Genomic DNA, 18928 nt, shown 5'->3' on the forward strand with positions numbered 1-18928 from the left:
CAGAACACCTGCTCAAATCAACCTGTCTAATCAGAGACTCAGAACACCTGCTCATATCAACCTGTCTAATCAAAGACTCAGAACACCTGCTCATATCAACCTGTCTAATCAGAGACTCAGAACACCTGCTCATATCAACCTGTCTAATCAAAGACTCAGATATATATATATTTTTTTAAATATAAGAAAATCAGCTTTCTTGGTTATTTGTTTAACCCATTCAATCCGGGAACGCATCTGTCATTTTACATTTATATGGCTATTAAAAAATAGCAGATCTACAAGCTCATAGCACAGCAATTGTGCACAATTGTATATCTGCTATTTTTGAAAGAAAGAATTGTGAAAATGTGTGCAAAAACATTTGTAACTCTAATCTTTGCCTCTGGGGGGGGGGGGGGGGGGGGGGGGGTCCCTGGAACAAGGGACCCCTTGTTATATATAGTATATATTAAAAGATTTGAACGCATTTTCACGATAAAAAAAAAGAAAAGCAGATCTACAAGCTCATAGGGCGGCACTCGGTGCCACGCTATGAGCTTGTAGATCTGCTATTTTTGAATAGCCCAAAGAAATCTTTCTGTTGTGGTCTGGTTGTTGTTTTGTAGGAGTTTCTCTGAGCTGTACCAGAAAGCCATCAAAGATGTTGTGGTCTGGTTGTTGTTTTATAGGAGTTTCTCTGAGCTGTACCAGAAAGCCATCAAAGATGTTCTGGTCTGGTTGTTGTTTTATAGGAGTTTCTCTGAGCTGTACCAGAAAACCATCAAAGATGTTTTGGTCTGGTTGTTGTTTTATAGGAGTTTCTCTGAGCTGTACCAGAAAGCCATCAAAGACGCAGAGCGTAAGCCTGGGGAGGGACACTCTGGAGAGGCCTGGGTCCTAGACGAGAGGGACGAGGACGAAGAGGACGATGAGGAGGAAGAAGATGATGATGAGGAGGAAGATGACCAGGAAGAAAAGCAGGTATTTAAGACTGTCTTTTAAAAAACAATGCAAGTACTTTTTCCACCACTGCATTACATTACATGACATTACATTACACGGGGAAAATAAAGCATTAATACAAAAACAGAGGTACGAAACAAGTACAAAAGGTGCAAAGTATTAGCCTGGTTCCAAACCATAGACCCCGCCCACTTTCTGAGTGGGCGGGGTCTATGGTCTTGGTCTATGGTCTTGGTCTGGTGTTGAAATGTGAACCTAGGATTTATTCGGTACAAAATGTATTGTCCAATGAGAGTGGGAGGTGGGGGTGGGGATCACTTTTGATCTATTAAAGACTAAGGCTAAGACTAAAACTACTTGGCTCTTGGTTATTGCACTAATAAAATAGCAGCGTTTTAGAGGGCTATATATCTGTGTATACTAAAGTGAGTTGTGTATAAAGTCAGACTTCCCACGGTCATTACATTCCAAAATCAGTTTTCCAATAAAAGGCCTGAAAAAGGTTTGGAATGAATCAAATGTTTTGGAAAATATTTGGATATACATTGATTTTGATTATCGATTTCCCAAAACATGTGTAACATGACGTGAAACATGCTAAAATGTAGCGCTGCGCTGCACGAGCTGCGTGAGGGCAGACTCATTTATACAGGATGTATGCAGAAAAGAACAGATCTACAAGCTGACAACACGATGCACCGTAATGATACGTTGTTAGATCTGTTATTTTTTGTCACGTGACACCTTCACTGGAGTCTTTGGAGCATAGCACAGTGGTGTAAGAGCATAGCATAGCATAGCATAGTCTTTGGAGCATAGCACAGTGGTGCATAGCACAGTGGTGTCTTTGGAGCACAGTGGTGTAAGAGCCTCATTATTGCGCTGTATGATTACTATATGCCTGGGAACGAGGTAATTTACTAAGTTATGGAAAAGTATTGAAAATGCATGGTTAAAAATGTGTGTGAACCCTTTAAAGTGCAGTATTTTAGTATCATATCTTCTCTTCTCTTAGACGCCGAGGCCGGACGCAGGCGACCAGGTGGACGTGGTGGGCGGGGCTCGGTCGGAGGGGGACGGCGGCTCTCTGCTGGCCCCGCCCACCCTGCCGTTGCTACGGGCGACCTCCCTGCAGGACCACCCCCCTGACCCCGCCCAGGACTTTAACCCCGCCCACATGACGCGCAGCTGTTCCCTGGAGAGACAGCAGCTCCCCTTCAGCCAATCACATGACACACATGTAGAGTATGTAAAACACCCCTTCAGCCAATCATATGACACGCATGTAGAGTATGTAAAACACCCCTTCAGCCAATCATATGACACACATGTAGAGTACGTAAAACAATCAGCCAATCACATGACACACATCAGAGTAGGTGAACAATCATTTCACACTTGTATATCTGGGATTCATTGTAGAACAAACAGTATAGAATTATCTATAATATGTTTAGCTGCAGAATATCCAACTGGAATCCTCCAGAAGATAATGTTTGTTTACACTCTAATGTTCTGATGAAAACATCATTACCCATGAAACACCAGGTTTACTTTGATCTCTCTCTCTCTCTCTCTCTCTCTGTGTCTCTGTCTCTCTCTCTCTGTGTCTCTGTCTCTCTCTCTCTGTGTCTCTCTCTCTCTCTCTGTGTCTCTCTCTCTCTCTCTCTGTGTCTCTGTCTCTCTCTCTCTCTGTGTCTCTCTCTCTCTCTCTCTCTCTCTCTCTCTCTCTCTCTCTCTCTCTCTCTCTCTCTCTCTCTCCATAGACATGTGTATGATAACGTTGGGGTGAAGGTGAAGGAACACATCTATGAGAACATGTTGTTAATGTCTCTCTCTCTCTCTCTCTCTCTCTCTCTCTCTCTCTCATAGACATGTATATGATAACGTTGGGGTGAAGGTGAAGGAACACATCTATGAGAACATGTTGTTAATGTCTCTCTCTCTCTCTCTCTCTCTCATAGACATGTATATGATAACGTAGGGGTGAAGGTGAAGGAACACATCTATGAGAACACGGGGGAGCTCAGAGACGCGACCCCTGACCTCATCCTGGCCGTCAAACCCAAGCTGCCCCTGGACGACCAACAGGTAACGCCCACATTTACATTTAAAAGGGGCGTTACTACGCAACATGACGCGTCATGTTACTACGCAACATGACGCGTCATGTTACTACGCAACATGACGCGTCATGTTACTACGCAACATGACGCGTCATGTTACTACGCAACATGACGCGTCATGTTACTACGCAACATGACGCGTCATGTTACTACGCAACATGACGCGTCATGTTACTACGCAACATGACGCGTCATGTTACTACGTAACATGATGCGTCATGCCATCCCTCTTACATCTGCTATTTTAGATATTATTTCATTTCCGATTCCGTCGTATTCCGACACGTCATGTTACTACGCAACATGACACGTACTACGTAACATGACGCGTCATGTTGCGTAGTAACATGATGCGTCATGCCATCCCTCTTACATCTGCTATTTTAGATATTATTTCATTTCCGATTCCGTCGTAACTCGAACAGCGCTGAGTCGGCTGTAGCGGACTTGGCAATGTTCGGCACGGCTAACGTCTCGCTCAGCGGTGCCTCTCGTTGCTTAAGTCCGCTAGAGACGGCACGCCTCCGTCGTTGTAATAGTTTTTTGTCGAATTAGAACTACTGCTGTAGTCTGTTCTCACCAGGTGGGCGAGGGGTGACTCGCTGGGGGGGGGGACAGAATGCCTAAACCTAACCTTAATGCTAATAAAATAATTTGCGACACATTTTAGACGAGGTAAAGAAATTACGTCGGGAGTGGGATTTGGATCTCATCCTGTCGGGACTGAGAGTCTAACACTTATCTTTTGCGCGCCACCAAGTCGCCCGGTATCTCAGGGTTTGGGGGGTTATTTAAGGTATCTCAGGGTTTGGGGTTTATTTAAGGTATCTCAGGGTTTGGGGGGTTATTTAAGGTATCTCAGGGTTTGGGGGTTATTTAAGGTATCTCAGGGTTTGGGGGGTTATTTAAGGTATCTCAGGGTTTGGGGGGTTATTTAAGGTATCTCAGGGTTTGGGGGGTTATTTAAGGTATCTCAGGGTTTGGGGGGTTATTTAAGGCGAGAGGCAGTTCCTCGTGTGTCACAGAAGTGGGGGGGGGGTGGTTACAGACGCGGCTCCAAAGCCAAGGGGGCGTGGGGCTGTGTCTCTCTCTGTCTCTCTGTGTCTCTCTCTCTCTCTCTCTCTCTCCCTCCCTCCCTCCCTCCCTCCCTCTATAACTCCATGTCTCTCTCTCTTCTAGTCGTTGTTAACAGACTTGGAGGAGGACCATGCCTCTGCCAGTGACTCGTCCTCCAGGCGGTCATGTCTGGACCGAGCAGAGAGGAACTCCAGAGCTCTGAGCCTCCACAACTCTATCACTAAGAGTATGTATTTATACTATATTACATTATATATACTAATATATATACTACCACAACTCTATCACTAAGAGTAAGTATTTATACTATATTACATTATATATACTAATATATCTTTGTGTCTGTCTATGTGAACACACTGATGGTAGAGTCTGTATCTTTGTGTGTGTCAGTGTGAACACACTGATGGTAGAGCCTGTATCTTTGTGTCTGTCAGTGTGAACACACTGATGGTAGAGTCTGTATCTTTGTGTGTGTCAGTGTGAACACACTGATGGTAGTCTGTATCTTTGTGTCTGTCAGTGTGAACACACTGATGGTAGTCTGTATCTTTGTGTCTGTCTATGTGAACACACTGATGGTAGAGCCTGTATCTTTGTGTCTGTCAGTGTGAACACACTGATGGTAGAGCCTGTATCTTTGTGTCTGTCAGTGTGAACACACTGATGGTAGTCTGTATCTTTGTGTCTGGGTGGGTGTGGTTAGGTGAGGTGTCTGTCTGTCAGTTTGAACACAGCATCTCATCATAGACAGGGTTCCTGACATAAAGGATGAAAGGTTCAGTAGATGTTCTACAGCTGTGTCGCTCTGCTCACCTCACCTAACCACACCCACCCAACCTCACCTAACCACACCCACCCCACCCTCCACCTCACCTAGATTTGATAAGTTGTCGTACAATGGTGTCACATGCCAAAACAGCAGATCTACAAGCTCCCGACATGGTGAGCTTGTAGATCTGCTGTTTTCTGGACACGTGGTACAACAGTGTTTTCTCTTCCTTTGTCCCTCATGTTTCATCTGCTCTGTGTCTATAATCTAATATCACCCCCCCCCATACCCCACTGCATGCTGGGATAAAGAGGAGACAGATGGGAGGTAGGGGGGATTAGGCACCCCCCTCCCCCTCCCCCCAAAATAAAGGGGCTTCTCACTTAACACCATCTGCTCTCTCTCTCTCTCTCTCTCTCTCTCTCTCTCTCTCTCTCTCTCTCTCTCGTTGTGAGCTTGTAGATCGTTGTTTTCACAATATTTGTGGAACCGAGTCAAACTCAATGTAATGCCTCAACTCCTACGATTCCAAGTGCTTGTCAGGGTGGGGGGTCCCCAGTCCAAATATGATTATTTTGGGGGGTCCCCAGTTCAAATATGATTATTTTGGGGGGTCCCCAGTTCAAATATGATTATTTTGGGGGGTCCCCAGTCCAAATATGATTATTTTGGTGGGTCCCCAGTGCAAATATGATTATTTTGGGGGGTCCCCAGTTCAAATATGATTATTTTGGGGGGTCCCCAGTTCAAATATGATTATTTTGGGGGGTCCCCAGTTCAAATATGATTATTTTTGATTATTTTTGGGGGTCACAGCCTGAAAAGGTTGAGCCCACCTGCCTGACACTTCATCACTGAGACAGGCTGGTATATTAAGACAACAGCACCACCCTGTGGAGGCTCTTTGTCATGGTTTAAACAGCACAGAATGCTGGAACCCCATTGTGTCAGTGCATGCTACATGCTACATGTTACATGCTACATGCTACATGCTACATGTTACATGCTACATGCTACATGCATGTCAATACTCACAGGATTACATGTCAACAATACATTCTAGAAGCAATGAAGTGTGTGTGTGTGTGTGTGTGTGTGTGTGTGTGTGTGTGTGTGTGTGTGTGTGTGTGTGTGTGTGTGTGTGTGTGTGTGTGTGTGTGTGTGTGTAATGTGTGTGTAAGGATGAGTGAGTGTAGTGTGGAGGGAGGTGCAGCAGACAGGGATCTGTCAAAGGACTGTCAAAGGACTTTTTAAAGGGCTGTGAGGCTCTACGCACAGCAGCCGTGTTGGAAATAAACTGGGCCTCTTCCTTACTTCCTTCACAGGTTGTTACCAATGCTCTGTTCCATTCTGGTTGTTACAATGATACTAATGAAGGCTCTGTTCCATTCTGGTTGTTACAATGATACTAATGAAGGCTCTGTTCCATTCTGGTTGTTACAATGACACTAATGAAGGCTCTGTTCCATTCTGGTTGTTACAATGATACTAATGAAGGCTGTGTTCCATTCTGGTTGTTACAATGACACTAATGAAGGCTCTGCTCCATTCTGGTTGTTACAATGATACTAATGAAGGCTCTGTTCCATTCTGGTTGTTACAATGACACTAATGAAGGCTCTGTTCCATTCTGGTTGTTACAATGATACTAATGAAGGCTCTGTTCCATTCTGGTTGTTACAATGACACTAATGAAGGCTCTGTTCCATTCTGGTTGTTACAATGACACTAATGAAGGCTCTGTTCCATTCTGGTTGTTACAATGATACTAATGAAGGCTCTGTTCCATTCTGGTTGTTACAATGACACTAATGAAGGCTCTGTTCCATTCTGGTTGTTACAATGACACTAATGAAGGCTCTGTTCCATTCTGGTTGTTACAATGACACTAATGAAGGCTCAATGTGTGAACTCTCAGAGTTATGAGGGTCCTTGGAATGAAAAGGTTTGAGAACCACAGTGCTACACTAAATGGAACAGAGCCTTCATTAGTATCATTGGTAACACCTGTGAAGTAAGGAAGAGGCCCAATTTATTTCCAATATGGCTGCTGTGCATAAAGCCCAAGTCCTATAAGAACCACATAGAAACACACAATCACAAGGGCAAAGCAAACAACATATAACCTAAGGGAAATACATATAGCAACTACACCTACAGTAATACATATAGCAACTACACCTACAGTAATACATATAGCAACTACACCTACAGTAATACATATAGCAACTACACCTACAGTAATACATATAGCAACTACACCTATAGTAATACATATAGCAACTACACCTACAGTAATACATATAGCAACTACACCTATAGTAATACATATAGCAACTACACCTACAGTAATACATATAGCAACACTTACAGTAATACATATAGCAACTACACCTACAGTAATACATATAGCAACTACACCTACAGTAATACATATAGCAACTACACCTACAGTAATACATATAGCAACTACACCTACAGTAATATATATGTCACAGGGTGAATGGAGATCCAGGGTGATTGAAGACAGAGCGCTCGTTTTTAGGCACGGGGCTCCTTCGGGGCGAGGCGGGGCTTTTCGAGACAGGGTTTATTAGCGAGGCTCGCGAGGAGGAGGAGGAGGACGGCGCTGCGAGGCGGGGGGTTATTACGCGAGGCTCGCGAGGAAGAGGAGCCTCCTCCTCCTCCTCCTCCTCGCGTTTTAAACCGTCCCGTCCTCTCCTTCTCTCCTTCTCCTCCTCCTCCGAGGAGGAGAAGGAGAGCGCGGAGAGGCGGGGCTTTGATGCGCCGACGGAGACCTGTCTTTTGTTGTTCCCCCCCACATAGCAACCAGGAAGCTAAGCTAGGGGAACCATAATATCTATGAGGGGAACGCTGAACACGCGTTCACACGCACGGCGCGCCGACTTAGTGGAGCTTGAGGCCGAGGAAGCGCGCCCTCGCGCCTCCAGGCGCGAGTGCCCGCGGTGACCGGCCGACGCTCCACTAGTCGACTCAGCGCCGTTTGATTTGTAAACCGATAGGGACAGAATAGTTCTTTTCATGGATCACTGTGTGTGTGTGTGTGTGTGTGTGTGTGTGTGTGTGTGTGTGTGTGTGTGTGTGTGTGTGTGTGTGTGTGTGTGTGTGTGTGTGTGTGTCAGGGAGAAACTAAAACAAAAGCCAGCAGAACACAATAAAAGTATCTTAACAGTCCATTGAAAGCATGAGCGCGTGTGCGTGCGCGCGCATGTGTGTGTGTGTGTGTGTGTGACTGTGTGTGTGTGGGTGGTCACGGCCATATGTGCTTGTGCACAAGCCTGGCTTGTGCACAAGCCTGGCTTGTGGCTCCCTCTAGTGTTTCTTCTACAGAATTGCTGGGTGGGTAAAAACGAGCGAGCCTTCTTCAATCACCCTGGTTCTCCATTCACCCTGTAACATATATAGCAACTACACCTACAGTAATACATTATTATAATCATTTCATCTTCATTTAACCTTTATTCAAACTGTAAATCCCTTAACCACTGAAGTCCGATTTTATACTTTACAAATGTCCAAAAACTACGGAAAATAGGCAGTCTAAATCTGCACCTGTTACAGACCAGTAATGTGATCTTACAGACCAGTAATGTGATCTTACAGACCAGTAATGTGATCTTACAGACCAGTAATGTGATCTTACAGGCCAGTAATGTGATCTCACAGACCAGTAATGTGATCTTACAGACCAGTAATGTGATCTTACAGACCAGTAATGTGATCTTGTTGTGTGATCCAGTCCTGTCAGAGACCACAGAGTCTACTGAGGAGGAGTGGCAGTCCATCGCTGACCTGGCTACAGCCTGCAGGAGCATCCTGGAGGCTCTGTCCAGAGAAGGTAGAGAACCTCCTCCCATACACATCTTAAACACTGTTACTTTAGACCTCAGGAGTCTGTCCAGAGAAGGTAGAGAAACAAACATTCATTTATTCAAACTTTAACTTTAAGACTTTTCACAACATTTTGATTCAACAGTGTTGATGACACTTTTAGTTTTTTAGAAAAATGCATGATTTCTGGTAAAGTGACACTGTGTGACATCAGCCATCTAAGTCTTATTGCTTATTATTCACCGTTCTGTGTGTGTGTGTGTGTGTGTGTGTGTGTGTGTGTGTGTGTGTGTGTGTGTGTGTGTGTGTGTGTGTGTGTGTGTGTCTGTGTGTGTGTGTGTGTGTGTGTGTGTGTGTGTGTGTGTCTGTGTCTGTGTGTGTGTGTGTGTGTCTGTGTGTGTGTGTGTGTGTGTCACAGACCGTAAAGCAGACGGTTCTCAGGGAGACCAGACAGACGGCAAGCTAAGAGACTCCAAAGACAGGTGGGTGAACACATTAAAGACCCTACCCTTACTCCTACAACCCTAACCCTAACACATTAAATACCCTACAACCCTAACCCTACAACCCTAACACATTAAAGACCCTACCCCTACAACCCTAACCCTAACACATTAAAGACCCTACAACCCTAACCCTACAACCCTAACACATTAAAGACCCTACCCCTACAACCCTAACCCTAACACATTAAAGACCCTACCCCTACAACCCTAACCCTAACATGTTAAAGACCCTACCCCTACTCCTACAACCCTAACCCTAACACATTAAAGACCCTACCCCTACCCCTACTCCTACAACCCTAACCCTAAGGTTAGGTGCGTTGCCAGTCTTCATGCATTAAGGAATGTTTTAGACTACGGTTCCACAGCTGTGTTCTGTGTGTTTGTTAATGCATTAATGAATGTTTTAGACTACGGTTCCACAGCTGTGTTCTGTGTGTTTGTTAATGCATTAATGAATGTTTTAGACTACGGTTCCACAGCTGTGTTCTGTGTGTTTGTTAATGCATTAATGAATGTTTTAGACTACGGTTCCACAGCTGTGTTCTGTGTGTTTGTTAATGCATTAAGGAATGTTTTAGACTACGGTTCCACAGCTGTGTTCTGTGTGTTTGTTAATGCATTAATGAATGTTTTAGACTACGGTTCCACAGCTGTGTTCTGTGTGTTTGATAATGCATTAAGGAATGTTTTAGACTACGGTTCCACAGCTGTGTTCTGTGTGTTGCAGTGACTCTCCTGGCCACTTGGAGGAGAAGGTGTCGGCGCTAGAGGCCATGCTGAAGAGGCTGCAGGACGACTTACAGAAGGTACGCGGTTGAAAGGTGGACCGCACTGTCTCAGGTGCAGTTCCAAAACATTTTCATTTCTATTCATTTAACCTTTTTTTAATCCCACAATAACTTCAGCTGTTTCATGGCCACACACACACACACACACACACACACACACACACACACACACACACACACACACACACACACACACACACACACACACACACGTGGATATTCCTCTAGTTAACATAACAGCTCTAGTGGTGGAGTGGATAATAAAGTGGATATTCCTCTTGTTAACATAACTCCGGAGCACTGCTAGTCAGTTCCAATCCAGCACACGCCACATGAGGGATAACATTTAGCATATAGCTACAGATTCATTAACATTAACATTAACATTTAGCATATAGCTACAGATTCATTAACATTAACATTTAGCATAAAGCTACAGATTCATTAACATTAACATTTAGCATATAGCTACAGATTCATTAACATTAACATTTAGCATATAGCTACAGATTCATTAACATTAACATTAACATTTAGCATATAGCTACAGATTCATACACATGGGGATAACATTTAGCATATAGCTACAGATTAATTAACATTTAGCATATAGCTACAGATTCATTAACATTTAGCTACAGATTCATACGCATGAGGGATAACATTTAGCATATAGCTACAGATTCATTAACATTAACGTTAACATAACCAGTAGTTTAATGATGAGTAGTATTGTTATGGTGTAGTTCATGCAGTAGTTTAACGATGAGTAGTATTGTTATGTTGTAGTTCATGCAGTAGTTTAACGATGAGTAGTATTGTTATGGTGTAGTTCATGCAGTAGTTTAAAGGAGCTACACCATGAATTTAAAAAAAATATTTGATATTTAATATCATATGGTGTATGTCCCTCAAACCTTTTTCAAAAGGTTTGAGCCTAAATCATCACTCAGATATACTCATCCCAAGTCAATTGTCTCTGGCTTATACAGCACTTTCAGCTGCAATACCAAAACGTCCTCTTGTGCAGGGGGGGGCTACTGAGCAATTCTGTCTGTTAATAAAAACAAATATTTAAAAAAAATATTAAAAAAAAAAAAAAAAAAGGAAAAATTCTGCATAAAAAGAAGCATCTAAGAAAAATACAAAATCGAAAAAAAAACACTTTGAACATTTTTGAACAATTCCACCAAGTGTTTGAGGTGCCTGTTTCACCCACTTCCGGGGGGCTGAGCCAAAATCCGAGCCCGAAGTATTTGTTCGTAGACCCCCACTTAGTAGAAAAAGTTTCGGAGCGATTCGGGCACTTTTCATTTAACATTGGGTTTGCCATCATTAATGTTTGTGACATCATAAACATTTCCATTCTGAGATCGCCTGTTCAGACACGCCCATTCTGGAAATCCATTAAATGAGAAGGAATGACTGAATTAAAAAAAAAAACATTTTTTGGGGTACAAGAGACACTGGGGACCCCAAAAAATACAAAAAAACAAGAAAAAAGTGATTTTCATGGTGTAGACCCTTTAATGATGAGTAGTATTGTTATGGTGTAGTTCATGCAGTAGTTTAATGATTAGTAGTATTGTTATGGTGTAGTTCATGCAGTAGTTTAATGATGAGTAGTATTGTTATGGTGTAGTTCATGCAGTAGTTTAATGATGATTGGTATTGTTATGGTGTAGTTTAATGATGAGTAGTATTGTTTGGTGTAGTTCATGCAGTAGTTTAATGATGAGTAGTATTGTTATGGTGTAGTTTAATGATGAGTAGTATTGTTATGGTGTAGTTCATGCAGTAGTTTAATGATGATTGGTATTGTTATGGTGTAGTTTAATGATGAGTAGTATTGTTTGGTGTAGTTCATGCAGTAGTTTAATGATGAGTAGTATTGTTATGGTGTAGTTTAATGATGAGTAGTATTGTTTGGTGTAGTTCACGCAGTAGTTTAATGATGAGTAGTATTGTTATGGTGTAGTTTAATGATGAGTAGTATTGTTATGGTGTAGTTTAATGATGAGTAGTATTGTTTGGTGTAGTTCACGCAGTAGTTTAATGATGAGTAGTATTGTTATGATGTAGTTTAATGATGAGTAGTATTGTTATGGTGTAGTTCATGCAGTAGTTTAATGATGAGTAGTATTGTTATGGTGTAGTTCATGCAGTAGTTTAATGATGAGTAGTATTGTTATGGTGTAGTTCATGCAGTAGTTTAATGATGAGTAGTATTGTTATGGTGTAGTTTAATGATGAGTAGTATTGTTATGGTGTAGTTCATGCAGTAGTTTAATGATGAGTAGTATTGTTGTTGACGTTGTTACAGGAACAGGAGGACAAGGCGGTGCTGCAGGCGGAGGTCCAGTCTCTGCGTCAGAACAACCAGCGTCTTCAGGAGGAGAGTCAGAGCACCGTGGCGCGCCTCATCAAAGTCACCGAGCTGCTCTGCAACGTCAACAAGCCCTGCTAGCTTCACCGCGGCAACGTCAACAAGCCCTGCTAGCTTCACCGCGGCAACATCAACAAGCCCTGCTAGCTTCACCGCGGCAACGTCAACAAGCCCTGCTAGCTTCACCGCGGCAAGGCACGGCCGTCTGTGTGCGCACGCACACACACACACATGCACACACGCACACACACACACACACACAGAGATATGAACACGCCTGCAAACACACACACACACACACACACACACACACACACACACACACACACACACACACTCATAGACATGCGCAAGCGTGACACTATCTATGTTTGTGTGTGTGTGTGTGTGTGTGTGTGTGTGTGTGTACAGACTATACGAACACACCTGCAAACACGGACATGCACGAGCTAAACGCTCTACTCACCTGTGCGCGTGTGTTTTGGTGTGTGTCTGTCTGTGTGTGTGTGTGTGTGTGTCTGTGTGTCTGTGTGTGTGTGTGTGTGTCTGTGTGTGCGTGTGCGTGTGTTTACACAAGCACGCCTTCACCGTGCGAACGAACCTGCAAACCATCCCCTCATTCATTCAACATTGGAATAAATTGTTCTACACGTCTACAAAAAAGGATTTCCACGTGCACGCCATCACGTGCACGCCTTCAGCAACTACAATCACGTGCACTCACTCATTCAGTCCGTACGTTATTATTATTATTATTATTATTATTATCATTATTAACGTTGCAATCAGTGTGTGGTCTGGTGCACCTGCTACGGGTCTAAAGTACAGTTATGCAAATCGACTCCCACATCCTCCCGGACGGACGGTTAACGCCCACCTTCATGACCAATGGGCAGCTCCGGTGCTGATAGACTGACCAATGGGCAGCTCCGGTGCTGTGGCGTAGGCGCCGCTATAACGCTTAAGAGAGCTTTTGCTAGCGTGTGCGTGCGTGTGTCTGTGAGGCGCGCCTGCGTGCGCGCAGTAACACACACGCACATTTTAATCTCGCTTTGAATACTTGACATGTCGGGCTAGATGATGATGATAGCACCTGCATTAAAAAAAAAGGAAAAAAGGAAACAAAAAAGAAAGCGGCAATTTCAGATTGAGAGACACTGTATAGCATGTTTGGTGTATTCTTTGAAATGACCAAAAGTTGTATATATTATTATTGTTATTATTATTTCCCCTGTAATGTATGTGAACGGTAGAGATCTCTGTCCGGTAGTTGCATCATAGCGTGGAGACTAGGGTCCATTCTGGTTCCTTAAACACCTCTCTCTTGACGATTCCTACAGGCCTGTAACTCTGAGAGGACAAATGGAACCAAATGGACCCGTAAGGGTGTCCATTTGTACACAGCTGTAACAATGACAGGACAGACAGACAGACAGACAGACAGACAGACAGACAGACAGACAGACAGACAGACATGTTCGTGGTCATTTTATCGTCTACTCAGGCTTTTGTGTTTCAGACACTTTATCAGTTGCTTGGTTCAGTATTTAGATATTTGACGCCCTTTGTAACTTCAAACTCCATTGTAACCATGATGGATTCTATGAAAACACATGGTGACTCATACTGCCCTCCTAATGGATGAGTGGGCCGTGTTTTTTCGTCATAGATGTAATATTATAATAATAATAAAACGCATTAGAAGGACAGTATCAGTCTCCAGAACCAAGGACTCCATCATGGTTCAGATAGAGATTGAAGTTACATTGGGTTTGTATAGGAAGGGGGCGTGTCTGTTAAAATGAATATAACATATTTAAATAACAATAACAATAACAAACAATTTAAATGAATCAAGCAACTTATAAAGTGTCACCACCCCCCTCCCCCCAAAGCCCCCCGTCTGTAGCCGTTTTCTTCCAAACCTCAACAGCTTTGTAGAGAAACCAGACGACTGGCCGTCTGAAGAGTCAGGTCAGAGGTCACCTCAGTGTGAAATTGGATAATAATATATTTCAAAATGTAAAAGAAAATAAAGTATAAAATCAATGTGCAGACTGTAAAACGCTCTGAAACATATGGTCAAGTATCCATGATTTGAACATGCTCAAACATATAGCCAGTCCCTATGGACATAAACATTAAGTTATTAACATATAGCTACATATAGCCAGTCCCTATGGACATAAACATTAAGTTATTAACATATAGCTACATATAGCCAGTCCCTATGGACATAAACATTAAGTTATTAACATATAGCTACATATAGCCAGTCCCTATGGACATACACATTAAGTTATTAACATATAGCTACATATAGTCAGTCCCTATGGACATAAACATTAAGTTATTAACATATAGCTACATATAGTCAGTCCCTATGGACATACACATTAAGTTATTAACATATAGCTACATATAGTCAGTCCCTATGGACATAAACATTAAGTTATTAACATATAGCTACATATAGCCAGTCCCTATGGACATAAACATTAAGTTATTAACATATAGCTACATATAGTCAGTCCCTATGGACATACACATTAAGTTATTAACATATAGCTACATATAGTCAGTCCCTATGGACATAAACATTAAGTTATTAACATATAGCTACATATAGCCAGTCCCTATGGACATAAACATTAAGTTATTAACATATAGCTACATATAGTCAGTCCCTATGGACATAAACATTAAGTTATTAACATATAGCTACATATAGTCAGTCCCTATGGACATAAACATTAAGTTATTAACATATAGCTACATATAGCCAGTCCCTATGGACATAAACATTAAGTTATTAACATATAGCTACATATAGTCAGTCCCTAGGACATAAACATTAAGTTGGAAATGTACATTTATATGTTCAAATCATGGATGCTTTACATTATTTGAGACCATTTTCCAAAGCATAGCTTTATTATTATTATTATTTTTCACATCTATCTCAGCTGAGCCTTTGTAGCAGCCACACTGTAGGACTTCTGTAGAGGTGCTGACACCTGCTGGCTGGGAGCAGAACATGCATCTTTTTGTAGAAAACAAAACAAAGCAGTGATTACTATGGGCTTTATGAGGTAGATAGAGTAAAGCTGTGGTTCTGGGGACCCCCGTCGGGTCCTTGAGGGACTTCCAGGGGGTCCCCAGGTAATAGGAACCAAATGGAACCCTATGAGCTCTGTGGAACCCCGGGTCCATTTGGTTCTGTGTGTGTGTGTGTGTGTGTGTGTGTGTGTGTGTGTGTGTGTGTGTGTGTGTGTGTGTGTGTGTGTGTGTGTGTGTGTGTGTGTGTGTGTGTTGTTTATTTTTGCACTTTTATTTTTGTCAAAAAAACAGGACAGCAGGGGGGGGGGGCATAACTTTATTCAGCCCCGCTCCCCCCACGCCTGGGCTTGAAAATAACTCAAACATGAAACTGGATTTTAACTGGAGGACTGCACCCCCCCCCCCGACTCTGACCCCTCCCCTCGCCACCACACCCCCTTTACCTCACGACCACGCCCTCCGCCGATGACATCACGATGACCACGCCCACATTCAGAGGAGACAACCCCCCCCCCCACACACACACACACACACACACACCCCGCAGTGCCAACGAAAGCAAAGGCAGCTCTCTTGAACCCCCCCCCCCCCCCCTACACACAGACACACAGACACACACACACACACACACACACACACACACACACACACACACACACACACACACACACACACACACACACACACACACACACAAACACACCTTGGATAAAGGGATGCCAAATCATGTCCAGTGGAGACTCCTTTCCTTCCTTTGGGACGGTTTAGTCATGAATAATAATATGAACTCTTTGTGTTTTTTCTGTTAGAGTCACTGTGAATAACCTGGTACCAGCATAATATTAAGATTACGAGTATATTCAGATTAAATTATGAGAAGTGAAACTTTTATCATTACATGTGCTACAGTCCGGCTCCGCCTCTCCGTGTTCTACGTCATGGTGCACTGCGTCTGTGTTCGCCCTCTAGTGGGCGGACCCAGGAACATGCCTGGTTTAAAAAAAGGTCAATTCATGCTTCGCCGCGGCGAAGTGTCACCGAGGACATCACGTCAAAATGACTCCAATGTGTCCTGGGCAGATAAGAGGCTGTCACCTTATTTCTATTCTTATATATCATTTTATTTTGCCAGGAATTTTTTACCCTTTTTTTCCCCTACCCAGTTTAGCCTCTATGTCAATCAATCCTCCCCAAACGTCTCTGTATCGCCTCCTACTGGCTCACCTGCCAGTGAGTGAGCCTCCAAAGGGAGGAACGTACGTACGTACGTACGTCGTAAAAACATAAAGAAATCCACCTTTACGACTAGAGACGATTGTTTACGTCACTTTCGCCGGGCAAAGCACCATAGACCTTTATAGACCTTAGACCTTTATAGACCTTAGACCTTTATAGACCTTAGACCTTTATAGACCTTAGACCTTTATACTTATAGTCTCGTGTCCGGGAAATGGCCGATCTGCGGCTGTTTCCCGTTTCCAGACACGTGAGCGACGTATAAGTACTGTTAACGTAGTGAGAAGAGCCGTTTGACTGTGTCATGTATAGTATACATGTATGTATAAATGTATGTATACTATAAATGTATGTATACTATACATGTATGCATACTGTGTCATGTAATAGTTCCTTTAGATTGTAGGAGGTTGATACAAGCATGGGAATGTGCCAAGCGACTTCCACGCGTCCCTTCTGTATGTGTGTAATAATGTATAAACCCACAAAACAAAACAAAAAAAAAACAAGTATTATTAATCATGCAAAAATGTGGAATTTCTTGTAGCTGTTTTAATTTGAAAGAAGCAAAGAGATTTAAGAAGAAGAAGAAGCTCTGATGTGTGAAATACAAAAGACAAAAGAAGAAGAAGAAGAAGAAGAAGAATAAACAAAAAAAGACAAAGGTTTAGGTTTGGTTAAAATAAAATCTTTTCTTTTTGTAGAAAAACAACAACAGACCACCAGAATATTTCAACTTGTGTTCTTTCTTTGTGGGTAGATTTATGAGGTTAAAGGGCCAGACCACTGTGGTAGAGGTTTGGGTTGTGTAGTTACCTTGCCATGATGGAACTCAACATGATGGACAAGAATAGAAAATAATTGCTGCATTGATTTGAAATTGATAATTCAAAATATGCTCCTCATTGACTTACATTGTACGGTGAAGCCGCTCTCAAAGTCACTCTTTTAGCTTGTAAACAAATGTAAACAAAGGTGATTCAGACAATAGAGAACATCACCAAACCCACTACTGTTTGTTTTTTTAAATGAAAATGTCAACTTCCTGTTGACTTTACTATTTTTATTAAGAAGAAAACCCGGCCTGTAACCGTGGATACGGATCTTCAAATAGTAAAATCAACAGGAAGGGAAAAAAAAACACTTCTGGGTTTGGATGTTCTGTATTGTCTGAATCAGCTTTGTTTGTTTACGTGTTAAAAGAGTGACTTTGAGATCTGTTTTACCGTACAATGTAAGTCAATGAGGAGCATATTTTGAATTATCAATTTCTAATCAATGGAGCAATTATTTTAGATTTCTTGTCCATCTTTGGAGTTACATCGTGGCAAGGTACCCAACAAACAACCCAAACCTCTACCAAGGTGGTCTGGCCCTTTAAAGGAATACATATTTTCTATCAATTACACACACCATGAAGCCTTGAATTCATGGAGATGTTGTTGTTTTTGTCGCATTCCTGAGACAATCTCCATGAATCCAAGGCTTTCATGAGGTGAGTCATTGATAGAAAATAAGTCATTTGTGTGAACTGCTCCTTTAAAGACGGTCATGCTGTGTCATTGTGGTTTACTTCCTGTTCGTCTGAAGCTCACATTAACGTCCAATAAGGGGTTAACACCATATTAGGCCCTCAGTGAGTCATGAAGCGCTCATACCTGGTCATACCTGGTCAGATATCTGACCAGGTATGACCTCTTCTCTCTGACCGTTATATCTGTCTCTGAACGTCTTTTTGTCTGTTTGTGGTTACAACGGTAAGCCATGTGTTCACACACACACACACACACACACACACACACACACACACACACACACACACACACACACACACACACACACACACACACACACGTAGTTGTTTTCAGTGGTGTAAAGTAACCAAGTACATTTACTCAAGTACAATTTTGAGGTATTTTTACTTTACTGAAGTATTTTCAATACTTTTATACAAAACACAAAAAATACAAAACATACAGTAACCTAACCACTATATACATTTGGGCCTTTTGAAAATAGCAGATCTACAAGCTCACAATGCGTCGCGATTTTGAGCTTGTAGATCTGCTATTTTCAAAGGATTTGTGAGACATTCTGCATAATGAGTACTTTTACCTTTGGTACTTTAAGTACATTTTGATGCCGATTTTGATGTGTGTTTGTGTGTGTGTGTGTGT

At 42.4% G+C, this 18928-nt stretch overlaps 1 protein-coding gene across 1 annotated transcript in view; it reads left to right on the top strand.

The window, feature by feature from the left end:
* Nucleotides 1-14798, top strand: part of sipa1 (signal-induced proliferation-associated 1) — a 52155-nt gene extending 37357 nt beyond the window's left edge. Inside the window, 8 exon segments of the mRNA XM_080434616.1 lie at nt 798-963; nt 1961-2190; nt 2910-3036; nt 4251-4374; nt 8681-8779; nt 9191-9254; nt 10009-10087; nt 12393-14798. Coding sequence (XP_080290742.1) covers nt 798-963; nt 1961-2190; nt 2910-3036; nt 4251-4374; nt 8681-8779; nt 9191-9254; nt 10009-10087; nt 12393-12536 — 1033 coding nt within the window. The 3' untranslated portion in view covers nt 12537-14798.
* Nucleotides 14799-18928: the final 4130 nt, after the last annotated feature.

This window comes from Gymnoscopelus braueri (assembly GCF_963280865.1).
Source record: "Gymnoscopelus braueri genome assembly, chromosome: 8".
In the NCBI taxonomy this organism is placed as follows: Eukaryota; Metazoa; Chordata; class Actinopteri; order Myctophiformes; family Myctophidae; genus Gymnoscopelus; species Gymnoscopelus braueri.